This window comes from Salvia splendens, chromosome 3 (assembly GCF_004379255.2).
Source record: "Salvia splendens isolate huo1 chromosome 3, SspV2, whole genome shotgun sequence".
Lineage (NCBI taxonomy): Eukaryota > Viridiplantae > Streptophyta > Magnoliopsida > Lamiales > Lamiaceae > Salvia > Salvia splendens.
Window position 1 is genome coordinate 2,061,810 of NC_056034.1, and position 21,034 is coordinate 2,082,843.

General features: G+C 36.8%; 4 protein-coding genes across 5 annotated transcripts; 3 read left to right on the plus strand and 1 right to left on the minus strand.

Moving 5' to 3' along the window:
- The first annotated feature begins 880 nt into the window (after nt 1-880).
- Nucleotides 881-1,387, plus strand: LOC121795500. The gene has a single exon (XM_042194042.1). The coding sequence runs from the start codon at nt 881-883 to the stop codon at nt 1,385-1,387; it is 507 nt and encodes a 168-aa protein (XP_042049976.1).
- A 711-nt stretch (nt 1,388-2,098) lies between these two features.
- Nucleotides 2,099-7,564, minus strand: LOC121794279 (homeobox-leucine zipper protein ATHB-15-like). Its single transcript, XM_042192370.1, has 18 exons — nt 7,412-7,564; nt 6,469-7,297; nt 6,154-6,313; nt 5,958-6,061; nt 5,718-5,808; nt 5,483-5,578; nt 5,290-5,403; nt 4,961-5,200; nt 4,738-4,812; nt 4,540-4,646; nt 4,265-4,457; nt 3,957-4,142; nt 3,767-3,847; nt 3,390-3,524; nt 2,977-3,302; nt 2,763-2,868; nt 2,529-2,678; nt 2,099-2,446 (listed from the first exon to the last, which is right to left on the minus strand). Exons 2-18 carry the CDS (start codon nt 6,696-6,698, stop codon nt 2,300-2,302), a joined length of 2,541 nt encoding a protein of 846 aa, XP_042048304.1. The 5' UTR covers nt 6,699-7,297; nt 7,412-7,564; the 3' UTR covers nt 2,099-2,299.
- Nucleotides 7,565-8,631: 1,067 nt separating this feature from the next.
- On the plus strand, nt 8,632-11,092 carry LOC121794281 (protein transport protein SEC13 homolog B-like). 2 transcript variants are annotated; one of them, XM_042192371.1, is made up of 2 exons: nt 8,632-8,698; nt 9,903-11,092. In XM_042192371.1, the coding sequence occupies exon 2, from the start codon at nt 9,995-9,997 to the stop codon at nt 10,895-10,897; it is 903 nt and encodes a 300-aa protein (XP_042048305.1). In that variant the 5' UTR covers nt 8,632-8,698; nt 9,903-9,994; the 3' UTR covers nt 10,898-11,092. The 2 variants fall into 2 exon arrangements, with proteins under 2 accessions (XP_042048305.1, XP_042048306.1); XM_042192372.1 differs by lacking the exon at nt 8,632-8,698 and having other exon boundaries at nt 8,712-10,061; nt 10,152-11,092.
- Nucleotides 11,093-18,316: 7,224 nt separating this feature from the next.
- Nucleotides 18,317-19,746, plus strand: LOC121793504 (GATA transcription factor 9-like). Its single transcript, XM_042191520.1, has 2 exons — nt 18,317-18,684; nt 18,973-19,746. Exons 1-2 carry the CDS (start codon nt 18,391-18,393, stop codon nt 19,591-19,593), a joined length of 915 nt encoding a protein of 304 aa, XP_042047454.1. The 5' UTR covers nt 18,317-18,390; the 3' UTR covers nt 19,594-19,746.
- Nucleotides 19,747-21,034: the final 1,288 nt, after the last annotated feature.

Here is a 21,034-nt window from a genome sequence, read left to right on the forward strand (position 1 = left end):
GATTTAACTAAACAAAATCAACGAGTTGGTTTGAATAAACACTAACTGAGAGGAAACGTGAATTTGAATATTGAAACAATATAAAGTTTTACAAGCGTTGAAAGTAAATAAAGTTGGAAAGAAAGCTAAATGAAAGTGACTGAGCCAGACCCTTTAACAAAGCATACAATTCTTACTACCAAATAATTGCAATTTACCTATACATGATATTTTCCTCTAATCATTTCACAAAAATCTTAATTCCTAATATCTGCCCATAACTGCCTCTGCAAAAGTAATTACATATTGTTACTCATATTAATATTGGTCATATCATGAAAATGGAACTCATAGAATCGGAGCTATTGTATGTGAATTCGACTGCAATTCTAAAGAATGAAATAACATATCAACATCGAGCGAGCACTCTGTGTAGTGCAAAGAAGCAAAGCACGCTACTGAAAAAGCACTGTATGGAGAACGTAATTAATATTATGAGTTAGAAATTATTTAATGCTACTTAATTTTTGAAACACATTTAAATATTTAATCAAGATTTGATTTAGGTCGATTGGAATAAATACATTGGTTTCAGTCGAAAACCATTGGGAAGAAAAATGTGGATGTAGTGGACTGAAGGATTTTTAATTGAACTAACTTAGGCAATAAACAGCCAAACAATAATTGGATGAAATTATAGATAAAAATGTCACGTTTATTAAAGTTGAGACGTAGTACTTTCTCTAAAGCTCAATGTACAACCCTTCTCCCTATAAATAGAACCCCTCACATTTCTTCACTCATTCAACCAATTCTGTCTCCAAACACAAACATCAACTCTCCCAAATTCAAATTGGCAAATCAAAAATTCAATCGTTAAAAACCAAAATCAATTACAAAAATGGAGCAAAATCTCCCGATCATCCTGAAGAAATTCTGGAGCATATTGAAAGTAGCATATTTCATGCTGAGAAAAGGCATTTCAAAGGCCAAATTACTCTCCGATCTCAGCACCATGATGAAGCGCGGCAAAATCGCCGGCAAAACCGCAATGCACAACCTCATCTTCCACCACCACCACGGCGAGGCGCCGCCGCCGCTGCCGCTGCCGGAAGAGTACGAGTTCAGCTGCCGTAGCACGCCGGCGTTCCGGCTGCCGTTCCACCTCGGGAAGCGGAAGCAGGCGGCGGAGATGGAGCTGTGGGCGGCGGCGGTGGAGATGGCGTGCAGCGCGGCGCCGTCGCCGGCGCTGCCGGGGTTCGGGAGGACGCCGGCGGTGAGGCAGCTGAGGATCACGGACTCGCCGTTCCCGCTGAGGGAGATCGACGAAGATCACCGCGTCGATGAAGCGGCGGAGGAGTTCATCATGAAATTTTATAGGGATTTGAAGAAGCAAAATGGGGCTTGATTTGATTTTACTATGTGTTTGTGTGTGTGTTTTTTTGGAGATTTGGGGGAAATGGAAGCATGTTGCAATTTTTATGTGATTATGCTTACGGATATTTTGAATATTTTTATGGGTAGAGGTAAATGATAAATATTGGTATATTTAGGAATGCTTTAGGTTTGTTATTAGTCAAGGAAATGTAAAATGTAATTTAGCAATATACGAAGAAATAAAAAGAATTATGTGTATGTATATATTGATGTGCTTTTGATTAATTGATTCATCTTTTTCTGCAAATTTTTGAGGCATTTTGTGTTTTATTTTTAATAAAAGGACTGTGAATCATATAGTATACTTTTATTTTTTGGGATACCGCTTGATTTTGCTTATGTTTCTGGTCTCTTTAAAATTCAAATCTCTAAATGCAGGAAACTTCAAATGATGGGAAGGATATAACTAGTATTTAGATTATAAAGTTTTGGGAGGAATAAATAAAATGTCACATGGAACATAAATTGAAGCTATACTATTCCCCATATCTCTCTCAAATTTCAAAATTCATTTGTTGCCTTATTTCAATCTCGTATTTGACTCTATAAATGAATTTTGAAACATTATGGTAAAATACATATATAATCATGAACATAAACAAAACTAAACACGAAACCAGTAATAGAGAACATATATAAATGGAAACCACTATAAATAATGAATAAAGTAGAAATTAGAATATACTTCAAACAGAGGTCTAAATATTTCCTTAAAAAGTAAGTTTCCAAACAAGACATCAACCATAAACAACTGCATCAACCCCAAAAGGGAAAACGCAGTATCTAAGCAAAATACAGACATCAATAGTTCTGTAAACAGAAGCAAAGCATGTTCAAAACAACTGAGTTTCTTGTTCCATTTCACAATCAAACACCAGCAACCTCAAACAAACGACCAGTTCACGAACATGAAGCAGATGCAATGAGCGTCTTCGTCGTCATTCAGAACTTTCCACGCGACTGCTCTCTCGTACGAGACGGGCCTGCCCATGCTCGACATACAGATTCCTCCCGGAAGAGTCGCAAAACCCTGTCGTATAAACTCGTTTTTCAGATTTTTCAGTCTCGAGAAAAAATTGGCAAGATTAGTAGCATGCGCGTGGTTTGCTCACCTGATTCATTATCCGTGGGAACTCGGAGCGGATGTTCTTTCGGCCGTGATCATCGAGTATTTTCTCCAGAGAGATGTCTTGGAGCGCTACGAGGGTCGTCTCCAGCATGTCTACGCCCGCCTGGTTTGCAAACGTGAAATCGGAAGCAGCCTGCAGAAGAATTGCAAAAGAAGCATTACTTGTTTCGTTGTTTCCTACGATTAACACTGTTAGATACGAGTTTTGCAATCGTACCTTCACGGAGCAGCACATGATAGCATCCGAATGGCGCCACAGTGCTTTAAGGATGGAATCATTCCCTCCACCGTTTGTTTTGAGAAGCTCGACTCCCATAAAGTTCCTAGAAAGAAACAGTGCACGAAGTTTTAAGGAAAGTCGAGTGAGGATGTGTGCATTAGGAGTACCTTAAGACGAAGAATACGCGTGCAAAATGAGGCGTAAGGTTTACCTATAGCTTTGGCAGATCCAACGAGCGAGGATGTGTGCTTCGGGAGCACCAAGTGGCGAGCGAAGACCGGCGTGAGGACCGATACCAGAGGGGGAGAGAGCTAATGCCACCCGTTGAACTGATGAAATAATGCTGCGAACGTATTGCCGGGCCATGCACGCCACGTTATCTTGCATGTGGCTTTCAAACGCGAATTGGAAGGCGATAGTCATGACGGACCTTGTAGCGCCACCGTTACTAGAGAGGCCGTTGGGTGGTTTGTTTCCGGCTGCTCCAGTTTCCAGAGCAGAAGCAAGGTCGAGTGTTCGATTTGGACTGCCAGCTTCCTAAATATTATCAATCCAACAATAATGAAACTAGAAATCAACATAATCAAATCCGAGAAACGAAAAAAGCAGCAACCGAGAACTGACCTTGCCCGAATCAAGGGGAATGATGCGAAAGCCTGACGGCAGCAGTGGAGCATCATCAGCAAAGGAGGCATCGATAGGGGCGAATATGAGTTCAAAACACGAGCCTACTGCATTTTCATCCATTCCGCAACAGAGCTGCCAGACTTTGAGGTGAGTACCACACAAGATAAAACGAATGGAGCAAGAAAGACAAGGAAAACGATCTTTGAAATGCACGTTGAAGGCAGAGCTAATAGTCGATAAACAATTAAAATATCACCAAGTTGCTGCCATGAGACAGCACGTACAACGAACTTAGCCTTGTGCTGATGATAATAATTTCCATATATCAAAACACGTTCTAGATTTACCGATTCAATAGCAAGAACAAAATATACCTGCAAGAGCAATACGTCCCTAGGCATCATCGCTTCTTCAGCAGTCTGAGCAATACCTTCCAGTTTAATCACCTCGAGAAGCTATAAAGCATCAGAACATATTGTATTATAACAAGATAAAGGATTGTACAGCATTAAACTATGAAAACTATTTACTTCAAACGGTAAAAAGACAATTCTATACACTTGCCTCTTCGTGCTCAATAGTCTGAGCCAAAGGAAGTATAACTTGGCCTCCATAATTACCAACTCGAGGACCCAAGAACGTACAAGGACCAATTTTAACGGCAGCAGCTGAGTAGGCGTCAATATTGGTGTCTGCCCATTCCGATCTATGCTCTCTCAAAAATCGTAGCAGTATTGCAGGAGGCACATTCTGAACAAGAGAAATTAAGATTATGTTATTATAGTTACAGCGTACGAACGAATGCTCATTAGTCAACCGGGAAATATACTTGTGAGGATAATAGTAGCTCAACAGCACAAAATCATACTGACCTGTAGAAGCATAGAGGCTTTGGCACACAGGATGGAGCTGCAAATGGAATTATATCCGCTTGCGAAAGAGATATTCAACCCCATCAGTTTTTCCGGATTCGAGTTCACAAGAATAGTGATATCATCCACACCATCATTGCCTATCAACGACCATCCCTCGTCACCGAACCCATTAAGAGCCTCGTTGAATCCCCTGTATAGTGATCAAAACGATTACATGCAAATCAGGACCGCGCAGAACAAAATGCAAATGGAGGAAAGGAGTGATATCTTACCTGCTCAACCGGTGGCTAAGTGCTCGTAGAGCTGCCGGCCTTCTGCCCCAGTTGTTCACACTAGACTGTGAAATGTCGAGAGCTATCTGCCTAAGATGGCGTACAGCCTATATTTGACACGAAAGAAATAATAGAAGGGAAACGATCATTCACAGCAAAGAATAAGCATCAAGTCAAGAATGTAGATAGGAAAATTACAGCTGTTGTGATCCTTTGAGCAAGCACAGTCGATGATTCATAGAGCGAGCGCAAAACCTCAGGAACACTCCATGCCTGATGAACAAAGAAAACACTAAGTAACGATAGAAGCTAAGCATGTCGAGGAAAAGCTGTTCAAAACAACATTGTGCAGCAATAGTTTCAATTCTCTATTACATACTTCCACAACAAATTTACGCGAATAATCTGCAAATACAATTACCTCCAAGTTCATATGATCTACGATGTGGATGATAGATCCTCCTCCTTCACAAGGTCTGATTAGGTAACCACTAGGCAGCATCTCAGCTCTAACAAAATTCTGAACAGGCGGCATGCTAGGACCATTCTGAGTGTTGCTGAGAGACCTCTCGCAAACCACCAAACTGCCATCATCCATGACAGAGGTGAAGCGTAACAACCAAAAGTCGCGACCAGGCGCGAGAGTTGTTGGTGCATATAACTGAAATTTAAAATTTATAGAGCCATGAGTAAGATACAGAGTTAAGGTATTATAGAAATCACGGATATATAGTACTAATTAAACTCTACCTGCATGTATAAAAGTTCTATGGTTCCACCATTGGCAGTAGGCAGCACGTTTACCACATCCACAGCTCGGCAATCGCGAAACCATGAAGGTCGATCCTTCAGGATTTCAGCAACCTGGAAATGAAGCATGATAAAAACCTTAAGTAAGATGAGACTTTAGAAAGAAAAGGAAACAGAGTGATGGTGTTCTTACTCTGTTGGGTTCTAGACCAACCAGACCGCAAGCTCGTGCAGCCACGCCAGGGCAACCATGAGAAATAGCAACGATTCCAATGGAATCCGGACCAGGCTAACAAAAGTTCACACAAAACAGTTAGTCGAAATACTAATTCGTACTTGCATCAAGAAAAGGGAAGGGTATTCAGATTGAGAAACATGAGGTAGCATAGAATTTATGTAGACGGGGAAGCTTGAGAGAACTCAAATACCTTCATTCCAGGCATTTGGACCCACTCAACGGCAGTTCCAGTAGCCTTCGAAAGAAACTCTGCTAAAGTTTCTTCTGCAATGGACAAAAGTCTAGGAAAATACAAATGACAATGGAACAGTGTGAGCCACCACGAAAACAAACATCGAACGTTTATTGTACCATATGTAGCAAAATAACAGCCGATATACTCTTACTTCTATTGTAAAAATGTCTAAACAATCATAACCCCCCTACTAACCCTGCAGGACTTGCATCCCTCGGAGGATGCTGAGGCGTCAAGTGGTGCTTTTGACCACTCGTCACCACTGATTCACAGCTAGTGTCTTTAGTAGAAAGTGGATTCTGCAAGCCAATAGATTAAGTTCGTTAATTTACCAAGACAACTATTACATATTGGAAACTAAGAACGGAGAGTCTAGTTCTAAGATTCTCACATTCGGTGTATGCTGGCGAAAGTAACTGTTTTCATACACCAAGTGTGATACTTGCTTCTGCATCCTATCATTCTCCTCCATCAACAGTTTGTTCATCGCTGTCAGCTTCCGATTTACACCTTGCAGCCTTGACGCTTCTTTTCTCTGCTTCTCTCTGCATCTGTATTCGAAGAGGGAACAATTCAAGATTCTAATTTCCGAACACAAGAAACATAATTTATATGGGACACATTTTTTGTTGCATTAATTTAACTAAACATACACAACCAATCAACTATAGTGCTAAAATCAATCAACACCAATCTGCCTATATACCTTCTGTTCTGGAACCAGACTTTGATCTGCTTAGGCTCAATGTGGGATAAAATAGGGCACTCACGAATGAGCTGCTGGCGACGAATGGAGCTCGGTTTTGGACAATCGTGGTATAGCCTCTCGAGGGCTTCAACCTGCTCAGGAGTATAGCGCACATACTTCCCATTATCCATAGCTGCAGCCGCGGCAGCAGCAGCCGCCTTGCTACTCTCTTTGCAAGACATTGCCATCTTCCACAACTACAACCTCAACTACTACAAACGAAGAATCAATCCTTATTCTCCCCTTCCCCACCCCTAATTAAACACCTTAAAACACTTCAGTCTTTCTTCAAGAACCCTTTTTCAGAATCAATCCAAACATTCTAAAACCAAGAGTCTTGCTTTGCTAAACAACAACTACCCTACATCAAACAGTATCACAAAAAAGTAGAGAATATTCCTTAACCTTATTCTTTCTAAAGAAAATTCTGCAAATACAAAACCTAATTGATCACGAAGCTTAGAGCATAATAAACAAAAGACAGCTGAAATATAGTAACAGGTAACTAAATCCCCCTTTCAAACAAAATCAAGAAACACTTATTCTTATCTTCAATTCTTGAATCCACCAAACATCCCTCCAATCCCACCAACTACCCTTCATAATAACTGATTCAATAACCCAACACCAATCCTATTTCACGAAAAGATCGAACCTTCGAGCCTCCCAACACACACAAGCACACCACGCATAAGCATCTCATAGCTGTCTCCAAGATTCCACCTCCCCCTTCTCCAAAAATCGAAACTTTCTTCAATGGATGAAACTTCTGTGACATGCAAAGACACTAGAAAAGCAGAAACACATACACACAAACATGTTACATGGATCTGGGCGTTTGAGCTAAAAATGAGTTGTTGGTAAAGAAAAACAGTAGGGAAAGAAAGAGGAATAGAGAGACCAGATAGTGCTTGGTGGAGCCTTTATTATTTTTCTGCTTTGGTTTTTATTTTCAATGTGTTGTTTCCATTGGCTCTTTTGCTTTTACTTTTCTCTCTCTGTGTGGTATATCTCCAAGCTCTGCCTTCAGATTCTCTCTCTTACTGTGCAGTCTGAATTTGGAATATCTCATGAATGGGACTCTCTCTCCGCAGTACTATTCTGTCCTCTCTCTCTCTCTCTTCATAGTGGAAAACATTACCCCCTCAATTTCAATCAAATTACTACTCCACCAAATTCTCAATTGCAATTTACAGACTGCAAAAAAATAAATTCTTTTATTCTTTGCAAGAATTTCAAGTTGAGGTACAAAGTTCTTGAGTGGCAAAAGAGTAAAATGCGGTGATGGGAGTGGGTAAATGTGAGATATGAGAAATCTTGGAGCAAGAAAAAGATTTTGAGGGATGGGAGAGAGAGAAGACATCATGATGAGGATTCTGCATGCGCCTCCTCGATTCTTACTTCTCTGCTCTTTTAATTGCACCTTTTTACAGTAAATTTATGAGCCTTGTTTTTAAGGAAAAAAGTATTCATTTCATTTAGAAGATGCAAATACCCACGTAAAGCTTACTTTTTTATGCAACCCTTTTTAAGCAAGTTTTTGAATCTCTATTGTAAAGTAATAATCCTACAATATGGTTTACTCCATTTTTGGTTTTTGAATGAATGCATTGTAGTAAGACTTAAGGTACATCTTAATTACCACGTGCATTATTATATTTAGCTTGTTTAGGCTATGTTTGGTATCCAAGATTATTAATTGGTCAAAAATTTAATTGTTACTGACAAAAATAAAGAATAAAAAAATAAATTGGTGCTATCTGAACTTAATGAGATACAAATGGTAGTCAATTAGTAAATGACATGACAATTGAAAAGTGATACTGTATTGTGATCACATTCACATAATCTTTCACTCAAACCATACCCAAAGTATTATTATTACACAAGACTACAAAACTAGTACGTCATCTTTGCATTTGTTTTTATTTTAAATACTACTAGTATTTTATTTCATTTTTGTGAGTTAATAAACGATGTCGTTTTAATTGTGCCACTTTTTTTATTCTGATAGAGAACGGCCCATTTTCGTGCCTCGAGCCCAGCCCATTAATTCAACATAATATTGATGGCGACGATTTGAAGAAGCCCAGCCCGTTAATTCCATTCAACTTTAACGATGTCGTTTTGAAGGATTAGCTTATAATCTTTGAAATTATAGATTTCAGTCATCGATCGTCTTCCACAGGTCAGTCCTAATTTGCTCTTAATTTCTCTGTTAACTTAAATTTCTGAATTAATGCTTGATTTCCGTGATGCACCTCTGTTTTCTGGATGCGTCTCTTATTGATCTGTGTTTGTAATTCTGTGTTTTGTTTACATTTTTATTGAGCAATTGAGAATGGTGATCGAAATTACTTTGGTGAAATTGATTTGATTATGCCTTGAAATTTTAGTGAGGATTCGAAATAGGCAGATGCATATTGGTTTCTATGTTTGATGTTTCTTCTCGTCAATGCTTATTCCCAATTGAAAATATAACATGTTTGGTAGACGAAATGCAAAATTAGAATTCAGTAAAAACCTAAACATGAAATTTTGGTACTTGATCATTATTTTGTTGAGAGATCAGTAAAACCTAAACATGAAATTCTGTTATTTGGCAATCATAGTTGAGCATAAAGTTATTTTTCTTAGGCTGAAGTCGTTGAGGCAGATGAAGGAAAACTTCTAGTATTGCTATTTTAACACTTAATGGGGAAGGTGTTTTTTTCCATGTATGCATCCTGTGAATCTTGATTTTGATCTCTGCCCTTTTCGATGTTATCTTGCAATCAAGTATGAGTAGATCTTCTGGTTGGAACTTCATTGCTTATATACTAGTACTACCTACCATGATCATGTGAATGGACTAGCAACAAATTGACAGGCATTGTTAGTTTACATATGTGATTGTAGTATTTTCTGGGGTCTAGTTGCATTGGATCTCTTATGAGTTGATATGTGTGGGGGCTTTTGTTCTACTACTTTTTTTAGTCTTTAATTTTATAATCTCTCATCTCTCATTTTCTAATTCATTCAGAAATTGTTACTCCTTTACAGATCACATCTGATTGCAATCATTGTGCTATCTATATGTTCCTCTTATTTATCAGTTCCACATGTAATCACAGCTCAATCATAAATGAATTGGAGTATTAATTATTATGACCTTCTGCACTTGATTTATAGCCCTTTATCAAATACGGAGTATTATAATGCTTATCCATTTTCTGGGCAAGTAGTTTACATTTTTGGGCATTAGTCAAGAGTTGGATTTGTAATAGTATGAACTTTTTTTCATCATTTTGCCTTTCCTTTTCTTTGGATGCAACAGTTAGGAACTTTGATAACCATATTGCTTTTAATGCAGAATTGGGGTTATTTTTGTTAATTGGGATTGTTGGTGGCAGGTTAACAGAGGTCCATTTGTGGGAGCTAAAGTTGTGGGTGGGATACTGAGTAGTTGTCGAACTTGTATTTTGCGTTTATTTGGAAACTAAACATGCCTGCGCTAAAGGTTGAAACTGGTCACCAAGATGTTGTTCTTGACGTGGCAATCGATTATTATGGTAAACGTCTTGCTACCGCATCTTCAGACAACACTATCAAGATAATCGGAGTTAGCAGTTCAGGATCTCAGCATCTTGCAACTTTAACAGGTCACCAAGGACCCGTGTGGCAAGCATCATGGGCCCATCCGAAGTTTGGTTCTCTCCTAGCTTCATGTTCTTATGATGGAAAAGTTATACTCTGGAAGGAGGGTAATCAAAATGAATGGACCCAGGCTCATGTTTTTGACGATCATAAAGCCTCTGTCAATTCTATTGCTTGGGCTCCTCATGAACTGGGCCTTTGTCTTGCCTGTGGATCCTCAGATGGAAACATCTCGGTTTTCACTGCAAGATCTGATGGTGGATGGGATAAATCTCGAATTGACCAGGCTCATCCCGTTGGTGTCACCTCTGTCTCTTGGGCCCCCTCAACGGCCCCTGGGGCTCTTGTGGGTTCTGGTCTACTCACAGCTGTTCAGAAGTTAGCATCCGGTGGCTGTGATAACACAGTGAAAGTGTGGAAGCTCGACAACGGAACATGGAGGATGGACTGCTTCCCTGCTCTTCACATGCATACTGATTGGGTCAGGGATGTCGCTTGGGCTCCAAATTTGGGACTTCCAAAGTCCACCATTGCAAGTGCTTCTGAAGATGGAAAAGTTATAACATGGGTCGCGGTCAAGGACGGTGATCAATGGGAAGGGAAAGTTCTGAATGATTTTGGAGCCCCCGTGTGGAAAGTGTCGTGGTCACTCACAGGGAACATCCTTGCTGTCGCTGATGGTAAAAATTACGTAACGCTGTGGAAAGAAGAGGTAGACGGAGAATGGCAGCAGGTGACTACAGTTGAATGATAAATCTAGTTATTCTTCTCATATCCTTTCCAGGTACAGATGATCTTTAGACTGCTTTGCTCTCCAACTATTACTACTATGTTACAGTTTAATTTGAATTAACCTGCTGGAAAATTATATAATAGTAACTGGTGATATCTACATTTACATTTGAATTTGATTTATGGACAAAATAATTACTATGTTTGATTGTTATCTGATTTTTCCATGGACTTAAGTTCATTTGTAAAATTATTACTAGGCATTAATATGTTCGGTTTTTCGGTTCGGTTTTTTTTCTTCCCAAAATTGTACCGAATTGAAACACTGATTTTTTTCTAAAAAATTTAACTGACCTAAATCGAAATCATAGTAAAACCAAGCTCTGAAAAAACTGGATATTGCAAACTGAACCAAATAAAAAATACTATGATAATGAGATGGTATAGCAAAATTAAATATTTCCAAATTTCTCCATACGAGGGTCTCACTTATTTATCTCTCATCATATTACGTAGAGAATATTATTTTTGGTTCACCAACTTTGCCAAGGTATCAATTTAGGTCTATAATATTTAAACATATCGTCCAAGGTCCATAAACTTTGATTTAATATCATTTGAGCTACTTTTTCACTATATCAAACTTTTTTTAGGCGGAAATACACTAAAGGCCATAAAGGGCAATTTTGTCTATTTACTATCTTCTTCATTAAAATGTTGAGAGCATCTTTTTTGGTCCGCGAACTTTGCGAAAATATCAATTTTGGTCCGAGCCTTAATTCCTTCTCTGGTTCGATCTCACTGAACCTATCTCTTTCATCCTCTCATGCTTCAGACCATATTTATCAACAACCACTCATCCCAACCCAACCATCTACTTTTTCAATATTTAATTAATTTATATCTCATCCACATCATCTTCCGCATCATTAATATTCATTCAACTCAACCACACATTTTTTAAGGTTTATCAATGACCACCCAACCACATCAATATATAATTATTTTTATATTATTTTGTAATAATAATATTAACATATAAAATATTATTATTGCATAATAAAATTTATATAAAAACACAATAAATAACAAAGTAAAAATTATAAAAATAAACAAATAAAAAATATAAACTACAATAATTAAAATACGAAATTTAAAGTACATAATTAGTGTAAAACTAGCAAAGAAAGCTAAAAAATACACCATGAAATTATACTATTAAAGAATGATTATGGGAGGAGAAAAGATAATATTTTTTTATTCAAAACTATAGCAAATGTGGTCTCTATTTATAGAGGACGAAAAATTATAAAATTTGGTATAATTTTTATAATTTTTGGACATAATATAAAAAGATATTTTTATTTAAAATAAAATATTTATCAACCAATGAGATTGTGCCATTTATCACAATCTCATTGACTGATGTAATAACTGTGGAGGAAGACCAGGTGGTATGTGGTTGCCCTCAAAGGGACCGTGGTCGAAGAGGGAGAAAGACCATGGGTTTCAAAAAAAAATTAATTGCTAAATGATGTGCAGGTCGACCACTCCCCACCGATAAACATGGTCTCAATGCAATAATCTCACTTCATCTCTCCCTGATTCATGAAACTCTGCTGCCAAACTTAAATCCTTAACTCTTGATCATAATTCTCTCTTTGGAAAAATCCTCGATTCTTTTAACAATATTGATTTTTTCAAAGAGTTGGATTTGAGTCACAACAAATTTGAAGGAAACATTGATGAAATTAGCAGTTTGTTGTATTTAAAGATGATGAACCTTGAGAAGAACAATCTTGATAGCTCGATTCCAGATTCAATTCAAAAACTTCTAAATCACTATGTTTTAATCCTGAACAACATCAGATTATGCGGTGGACTGGAATCCTACATACCAACGGAAAACATCACCTCGTTCAACTCCCTTGATCTCTCCGAGAACAATATTACCGAAGACATCCCACTTTCTCAAGAAATTAAAGCTTAAGCCAACAATGATATTTTTGCAAAATTTGCGGACCAAAAAAGATGTTTTCTCAATATTTTAATAATAAGAGAGAGTAAATAGACTGAAATACCCCTCGTGAGCTTGAGGGTATTTTGCCCAAATAGTTTGAAACAGTGAAAAAATAATTCAAATAATATTAAATCACATTCATAGACATTAGAAGATATTTTTAAATAGAGTACAACTCCTTTTTGGTCCACAACATATAGCCAAATTACAAATTTTGTCCATTACAATCATTTTCCGATTTTTGGGTCCATAACATACGAAAATCGCTCCAGGTTTGGTCCTTTTTGGATGGCTCAGTTAAAATGCAAAAGTCAACTGTTAATTAGCAAAAGTTTGACTAAATTAAACAAAATATACTAATTATTTATTTTCATAAATAATACCAATTATTTAGTTTCTTTAAAAATACCATTTATTTATTTTCCCTAAATGATTTCTTTTCCCTCTCTTTATCACTTCATCTTAAAGCACACTTCATCTTTTTTTACCTCTCTCTTTCTTCCCCACACAATCAGCAAAGAACCCTAATTCTTCGTCGTCCTCCCCTACTTCTTGCAACACATCAAAAAATCGTTTGAAATGCATCAGTCGACTTCCAGCAGCAATTTCGGCGACAACGGCGACAGCAATTCTGCGATTTGCCTAGCCAAACACCAAATGTTTCATGAGAGGTCGAAGCATATTGATGTGAGGAGACACTTTATCAGGGATGAGATTCAAAGTGGGAAGATCAATGTGGTGAAGGTTCCTACTGAGGAGAATGCATCAGATATGTTGACAAAATCTCTGCCAACTTCGAAGTTCAAACATTGTTTGAAGTTGGTTGAGATTGTGGAGTGTTGAGACTTGTGACAAGGACTGAGAAGGGAATCTAGATATTGATGGAGCTTTGCAAGGACAAGGTGGAGATTTGTGGATGTGTGTCCATGCAAATCATGCAAAGTATCATTCTTGCATAAGCAAAGTATCATTCTTGCTTCTGCAGAATATCATTCTTGCTTCTACAGAAATATCATTCTTGCTTCTGCAGAATATCATTCTTACTTCAGCGGACTATCATTCTTACTTCAGCGGATTATCATTCTTGCAGAATCAGACTATCATTCTTGAGGGACTCAGTCTTCATAACAAGCTACTGATTTGATCAAGTAATAGAGCCGTTGGAGCTCAAGGAGGAGATCAAGAAAGGAGCTCGGTTTGGTGAGCTGAAAATAGCAGTTAGGAATCGGCGGTTATAACTGATTTGGGAATGTGAAATCAGTTGATTAGTTTTCTTGTTCTTCACATATATATCTCGATAGTTTCCAGTTGTAGAAGAAGAGAGAAAAGAGAAGGAGAATACAATACACATGCACAATTAGGAGATTATTGCTCTAACTTGCGATTAGTTTGGAGCGATTGAATTGTGAGTGTGAATTCATTGTAATTGAGAGTTGTTCATCAATAAGATTCCGGTCATCTTCTCCGTGGACGTAGGTGGTTTATCACCGAACCACGTTACATCGTTGCGTGCTTTATTTTTCTCGTATTGAGTGAGTGTGAGATCGGAGGATCACGACCCAACATTAATAGTAATAAAATAATTCCATTTATTAAAGACTACTGAAATGGGATTCGAATTTTCCAGCTATTGGAATTTTTAGCCATTAACACAACGCAAGAATGGCGTACCACTACGGATGAGTAGAGTACTTGTTCTAATTAGCTATACATACAACCTTTCTTGTACGTATAATTTTTGTGAAAAAATTCATATTGAAAAGTTTATCACATGCTGGCTGACAACACCGCTCATCTTTGTCACGTGCTTAGTTGGATACCACGAACTAGTACAATTTATAAAAAAAGAGTCAAAATATTAGAGTGTGATTAGTAATAAGTTCCTCTAATCTGTTACTTGAGACGGTTCTTTTTGCTACGAATTAAAAAAATAATATATAAAGAGCTAAAATTGTGAGATAATAAAGTACTCTGGTGAGAGAAAATTGTTAGTTTTTGTTCAAAAGAGAAAACGAATCGATTAATATGAGATGTCTCGAGAATTAATACGAATTAATGAACACGTGACCGATGGAGAAATGAGGTTGCTATATCTCTTTTTCTCCCTATATATTATATTTGATGAATGTATAAAGTTAAAGGAAACAAGAGCAACGGCTACAGAATACTATATGATAGTTTGGAAAAGTTAAAGAAGAAAACACAGTATTGACAAATTGCCAACTGATTATGATTAATTAGCTGTAAATTGTAATTAGTTAAATGGGGGGTTTAGTTTATCCATCTGTCCATAGTAAAGAAGTTATTATCGGGATTTGTACTAATCATTCATGATTATTGAATTAATTAAATCGAGGGACTTGTGGATGAATAATGGTTCCTGAACATAATGACTTCTTCGGTCTATTAGTTAATTGTGAGGTAGTAATAATCAACTAATGACAATTGTTTTCCTTGTGTAGACCCTATATCAGTGTGAACTTGATGAGTGTATCCACTTGCACGTCTTGATTTTACTATTATATCGGGAATTACTCCATGTGTTGCTTGACGTAAAACCTGTATTACAGATTTACTTCAGTCTTTTGCTGATTTTTTATATGGCTCGATAGATAATAATTAGATAAGTCGATGATTTTTTTTTTAAATATGTGCAAGTATAATATATACCGATGTATACACTCATAAGTATCTTAGAACCACCCTTAGGAACATGAACAAAAAATACTCGAATTCGCACAACCTTGATGACACCCTCGAAAAGTATTATGTCAAGTGTTCGTACCTAACCGAGTAGTTCTAAAAGCGCATGCACAAGCTCGCAACGAAGGTTCTCATCTTGCTATTAAGGATAAATACAAACATTTCCATAACTTGTCTTTTCAACACAATGAATTGCCAATGTCTTGCGTTGCATGCATTAGAATACATATCAACACCCTAAAAATAGATTATATACACACAAAAAATCGTTGGTGGCAACAATTAAATAATTACGTGCATACCTAAAAACCACAATGTGCCAATATATATCCAACTGCAAGAATCACAAAATAATTATTTATTAGTACAATGTACAAAACTTTCATCTAAACAAACAAACCCTAAATTTAATGTAGATTGTGACAATACTTACTTAGATGTGGCTATTACTATATTTATGGTTTGAAGCATTTTACGATGCATTCTTGTACATGTTACACCTTTGTTCGTAAAGGGTAAAAAAAACACAAAAAATAACCCATGTGACAAAAATTTGCCCAATAGTTTGGCACTATTTCTATATTAAACCAAACTAAAAGTTATATATCTTTCCACCGCCGCTGTTTTATTATCAATTTAAGTGTGACAACACTAACAACTACTCCCTCTGTTTTTTCATAGTTGAGTCATTTTTCCATTTCGGGAAGTTTTCTTTATAGTTGAGTCATTTCCATACATGGTAACTTTTTTCTCTTTCTTACTTTATTCTCTCTTACTTTATTCACTCTATACTTTATTCTCTCTATCTTTTCCCCTCTCTTACTTTTTTATCTATTTATTTAACACACCAAACATTCTTTTCTAAAACTTCGTGCCGAAAAGTTTCGCCTCAACTATGAAGAAACGGATGGAGTATATATTGGTGTGATTATGAAGGCAATAAATGAGATACAATCGACTACAAGTTCATGATTAAATCTTTGCCTCAGTCATAGAGTTGTTTTTTAATTTTACTTTACATGTAATGATCGATCGAGGTAAAAGTAGAAGGTTATCGTCGTTCCATACACAAGAACATCAAGGGACTCTTACATGCGTGCAACCTTTATCTCTAATTTATTCTAATTTTTTTATTAAATTCATTCTTTAAAATCTTATGTTGTCAAAGAAATGAGACATCTTCATTGCTACAACGGTATTACCAAAAACATCTTAATTCATCAACAAAATAGTAAGAAACCAAGTTTATAAAATCCTTTGGCGTGACACGTGGCGCCATCATAGCAGTGGTAAAATAAAATCCAAGCTGTCACCGTCGTGCCTAAACGTGGGTTAAGGAATATAATAACATGTTAATAGAGGTAATTAAACGGGAAGTGTACCAATTGTGGATTAACAAATTAAGGATATGGTGTAAAAATTCAATTTTAAAAAGGGGTGGCCAAAACACCATTCCCGAGGGGAAAATAATGATAGAAAGAGGAAAGGGTTGATTTTTGTTAAATTTTACTCCTACTCCAATTTATCCAATTACCTCAATTAGGCCTTTCTCTACACTTCACGAAATAAAGATTTATGATAAAATAGATGAGTCTCACTTATATATATATACTTATTAGTTTTATAACAAAATGTGAGTAAAATAAGTTGGTTGAATATAAGGTCTGCTTATCATTTATGATAAAAGTGAAATATGACTCTTATTGTGGAATGAGCCGAAATGGCAAAACATTAACTCTTGTCGTGGGACGGAGGGAGTATTATACAATTGTGCAAATAAAATTGAAACAAATTTATTCTGGTCTTCTTCATAAAAACTTTCTTGCTTCTTACATTCGTTACTTTATGCTGATAATCACTCATTCACACTAATAACTTAAAACTTTGCCCCAAAATTATTATGAATCCGAAAATGAGTATAATTGGAATTGTAGTGAATGAACATGGCAATAGTCTAGTAACATGCATGTTAGTAATAAATTTTGGCCTTATCAATAAAGCATAGGAAGCATGGTTTTTTTATATATATTTTTATAATTTTATTAAATATTTGCTCAGTTATCATAAGCTTCTGGAGCGAGAATCCCAATGCTGAGGCTTTTTTAAAAGGTATTTCTAAATAAAGAAAAATATAAAATATAGATTGGGGCTCTTTCATTCAGAACAAAGTCAGTTGAGTAAGTGGCTTTTCATGTGAAGCTATGTGCTTTATAATTACTCCCCAACAATACTTATTTATTACTACTATAGATACATTCTTTTCCAAGAGTAGCTAGAATGAGTAAATAATGGAGTATTTTATCTTTTATATTTTTCACACTTTTTTAACTCTTTTATTCTTTGCTTAGATAGGTTGCCAATGTTGGAAATAAAAATAAAACGGATGGGATAATTGCAAACTTTATACTTTATAATTTAGTATATTAAAAGTGTTGGATCAACTAAAATGTGGAGTAATTAAGTATTTTTGGTGATTTATTATGTTCAAATGATAAATCTAAATATGGGAAAAATACCCGAAAGGAATAAATACGGAAGCAACCGACTTTGCAGAAGTGACAAATAATGCATTCACCAAATAATAATTCTTTTTTTAATCAGAATTAAAAGATACCATAATTTACAAACAGACCTCTGTATTTGCGAGTATTTCCGATTGAGCCCATACTTTCACTAATAAAAAACCCACCATTTCTCTTCTTCACTTTCAACAAACACCATTCCTCTCTCTCTACCGTTACTACGCTTTTCTCACAGAGAAACTGTGATTTTTCTATTGTAATTCAGTAATGGAGTACTTCGCCGCTGATTATGCTGAATTCTCGTCGGTGGATAATTGCAACAATAACAATGGCGTCCATTTTACGGTGGATGATTTGCTCGATTTTTCCAAGGAGGATGAGACCATGACCGACGCATTTTTCGAGAGCTTTCCGGTCAATTCCGGCGATTCCTCCACTGTTACGGCGGTTGATAGCTCCAATTCGTCGGTCTCCGGCGGCGGAGACGGCCAATTCAACGGCAATATCAGCTGCCGCAGCTATAACGAGTCGCAATTCTCCGGCAACGAACTCTGCGTTCCGGTAATTTTCCCTTCCCCAATTTTTCAATTCGAATTTAGTTTCTTCATTTTTTTTACTTTTTCTTTTTTTTTTGCTTTATTTCTGCATGGAACGTGTGCACCAGTATTGTGTGACCATTTTCCTTTTCCTTTTTTCCTTTATTTAAATTTTTTTTATCCCGCCGACAGTCTTTTCATTGACTAAGAGTGAATTTTCAGCAACAATTTTCAAATTAGGGCTAATAATTTAACAATTTGATGATTAAAATTGAATCTAACTAATTATTCGTATTCAAATTCAACAAAACAGTATGATGATTTAACGGAGCTGGAATGGCTGTCGAATTTCGTGGAAGAATCATTCTCAACCGACGACCACCGCTTCATCCCCACCACCAACACCGCCGCGAAAGCCGTCTCCACCGACACATCCTCCTCCTTCATCACCTCACAATCTCCTCCTCCGCCGCCGCCGCCGTCCGTCTTCCCCTCCGACGTCTCAGTCCCGGGGAAAGCCCGCAGCAAGCGCTCCCGCGCGCCGCCGTGCGACTGGTCCTCCCGCCTCCTCCTCATGAAAACGGCGCCGCCGGGGAAGCCGGAGGCCCCGCCCCGGAAATGCCTCCACTGCGCGTCGGAGAAGACGCCGCAGTGGAGGACGGGCCCAATGGGCCCGAAGACGCTCTGCAACGCCTGCGGAGTCCGGTACAAGTCGGGCCGCCTCGTGCCGGAGTACCGGCCCGCCGCGAGCCCGACTTTCGTCTCGGCGAGGCACTCGAACTCGCACCGGAAGGTGATGGAGCTGCGGCGGCAGAAGAATGTGATGCAGAGGCAGCAGATGATCGGCGGCGTTTTCAACGGCTGTGATGAGTTCCTTATTCATCACCGGAGTAGCATCAACGGCCACGATTTGAGGCACATGATGATCAACTAGTACGGAAACTAATTTTTAGTTTTGAAAGTCATAACCACCAAATTTTCCTAATTTTAATATGTCACTTTTTACTTAGGTATTTGATTTTTTTTTAAATAGAAGTTGGAGGGAGAACTTTGTAATGCATTTTGTTACTTAAATTTTGATTCCATACATAGATTTTGCACAATTTTGTTTTCTAATTAGTGAAGTGAAATATAAGAAAGTTGATTAAAGTTGAGAGTTGGTAAAGTAAAGATGGTGAATATTTATGGAGGGGGTGAGACAAAGTGTGGATGAAGAAATATCAACAGAAAAAGTAAAAAAAAATTAAAAAAAAAACAAAAACAAAACAAAAAGTAGTTGCAATCATTGAATGGGTGCAAGCTTTTTTCATGGGATGATTGGGATCATTTTGGGGGGTCTATTTCTTGAAAGTTTGGGACTTTGCACATGGTTGTCCTTTTTTTTATATCCCGTCTTAGACGATTAATAATGATTCTCTATTTATCTCATGATTATGATTATTTAATTACATAATATTTGAATTGATAAAAGGATATTTTTCTAATTCAATACGATCAATAATGATTCTTTATTTATCTTGTGACTGTGGTTAATCAATAATAATTCTTTATTTAGTTGAATCGTCTTTCGTCGTCACACATGAATGCCCTTTTCATCTTAATCAAATATGCAATCCCACTTTTATCTCAATTAACTATGCGATCCCACCTCTCAAAATATATTGATGTTCACAAATGTTGTATTCTTGATCTTTTGAGATTGTACAAACATAATCTGGTTTATATAGTTTTGTATCTTCTTTAGCAAAGGCTAACTCACTACTGACTATTTGTTGGAAGTTACTACTACTCTCCATAAAAATAAAAAAAATTACATAGTTTTTTAACAGCTCCATATTACAATTTAGTCATTGTACCACTAATAATTTAATTGTACTTGTTTCTATTAAACATTATAAAATAAATAAAATTGACAACTAAGTATAACATTAACAAATTTATTGATTATTTAGTTTTTATTAATGATAATTGATATACAGTAGTACTTAATTTAGTTTAAATATTTGGATATTCTTGTTATGGAAGTCAATACGATGTAATGCAATAATTTTTTGATATATGTGCGATGCATGTGCCAATAGATTGTTGACAAATTTATCAATACTAAACTAATGCAAGATAGCTTTTCTTCACCCAAAGAGTTGCACTTTTCTTCGTTCTCACGCCCCACGGTTTCCTTGGCTTTGAATTCTTACCTCAGAAAAAGAAAGCTTCAAACAATTTAAAAGATGAAAATATAAAAAAAAACATGAAAAATAGTGATTTTTTTCAATTTTCTTCGATAATTTTTTCCCATATGTAATTCCCAACAAGTATGGGCATCACCCTCCAACTCTCTCCCACCACGGCAGCACCTATACTAAAAATATTAAGGC

Coding starts and splice junctions, on each gene's coding strand:
- LOC121795500 (XM_042194042.1), top strand. CDS start 881: ATGGAGCAAAATCTCCCGATCATCCTGAAGAAATTCTGGAGCATATTG.
- LOC121794279 (XM_042192370.1), bottom strand. CDS start 6,698: ATGGCAATGTCTTGCAAAGAGAGTAGCAAGGCGGCTGCTGCTGCCGCG. Junction 6,062..6,153: donor TTCGCCAGCATACACCGAAT/GTGAGAATCTTA, acceptor ATTGGCTTGCAG/AATCCACTTTCTACTAAAGA. Junction 2,447..2,528: donor TCCCACGGATAATGAATCAG/GTGAGCAAACCA, acceptor TTTATACGACAG/GGTTTTGCGACTCTTCCGGG.
- LOC121794281 (XM_042192371.1), top strand. CDS start 9,995: ATGCCTGCGCTAAAGGTTGAAACTGGTCACCAAGATGTTGTTCTTGAC.
- LOC121793504 (XM_042191520.1), top strand. CDS start 18,391: ATGGAGTACTTCGCCGCTGATTATGCTGAATTCTCGTCGGTGGATAAT. Junction 18,685..18,972: donor GCAACGAACTCTGCGTTCCG/GTAATTTTCCCT, acceptor TCAACAAAACAG/TATGATGATTTAACGGAGCT.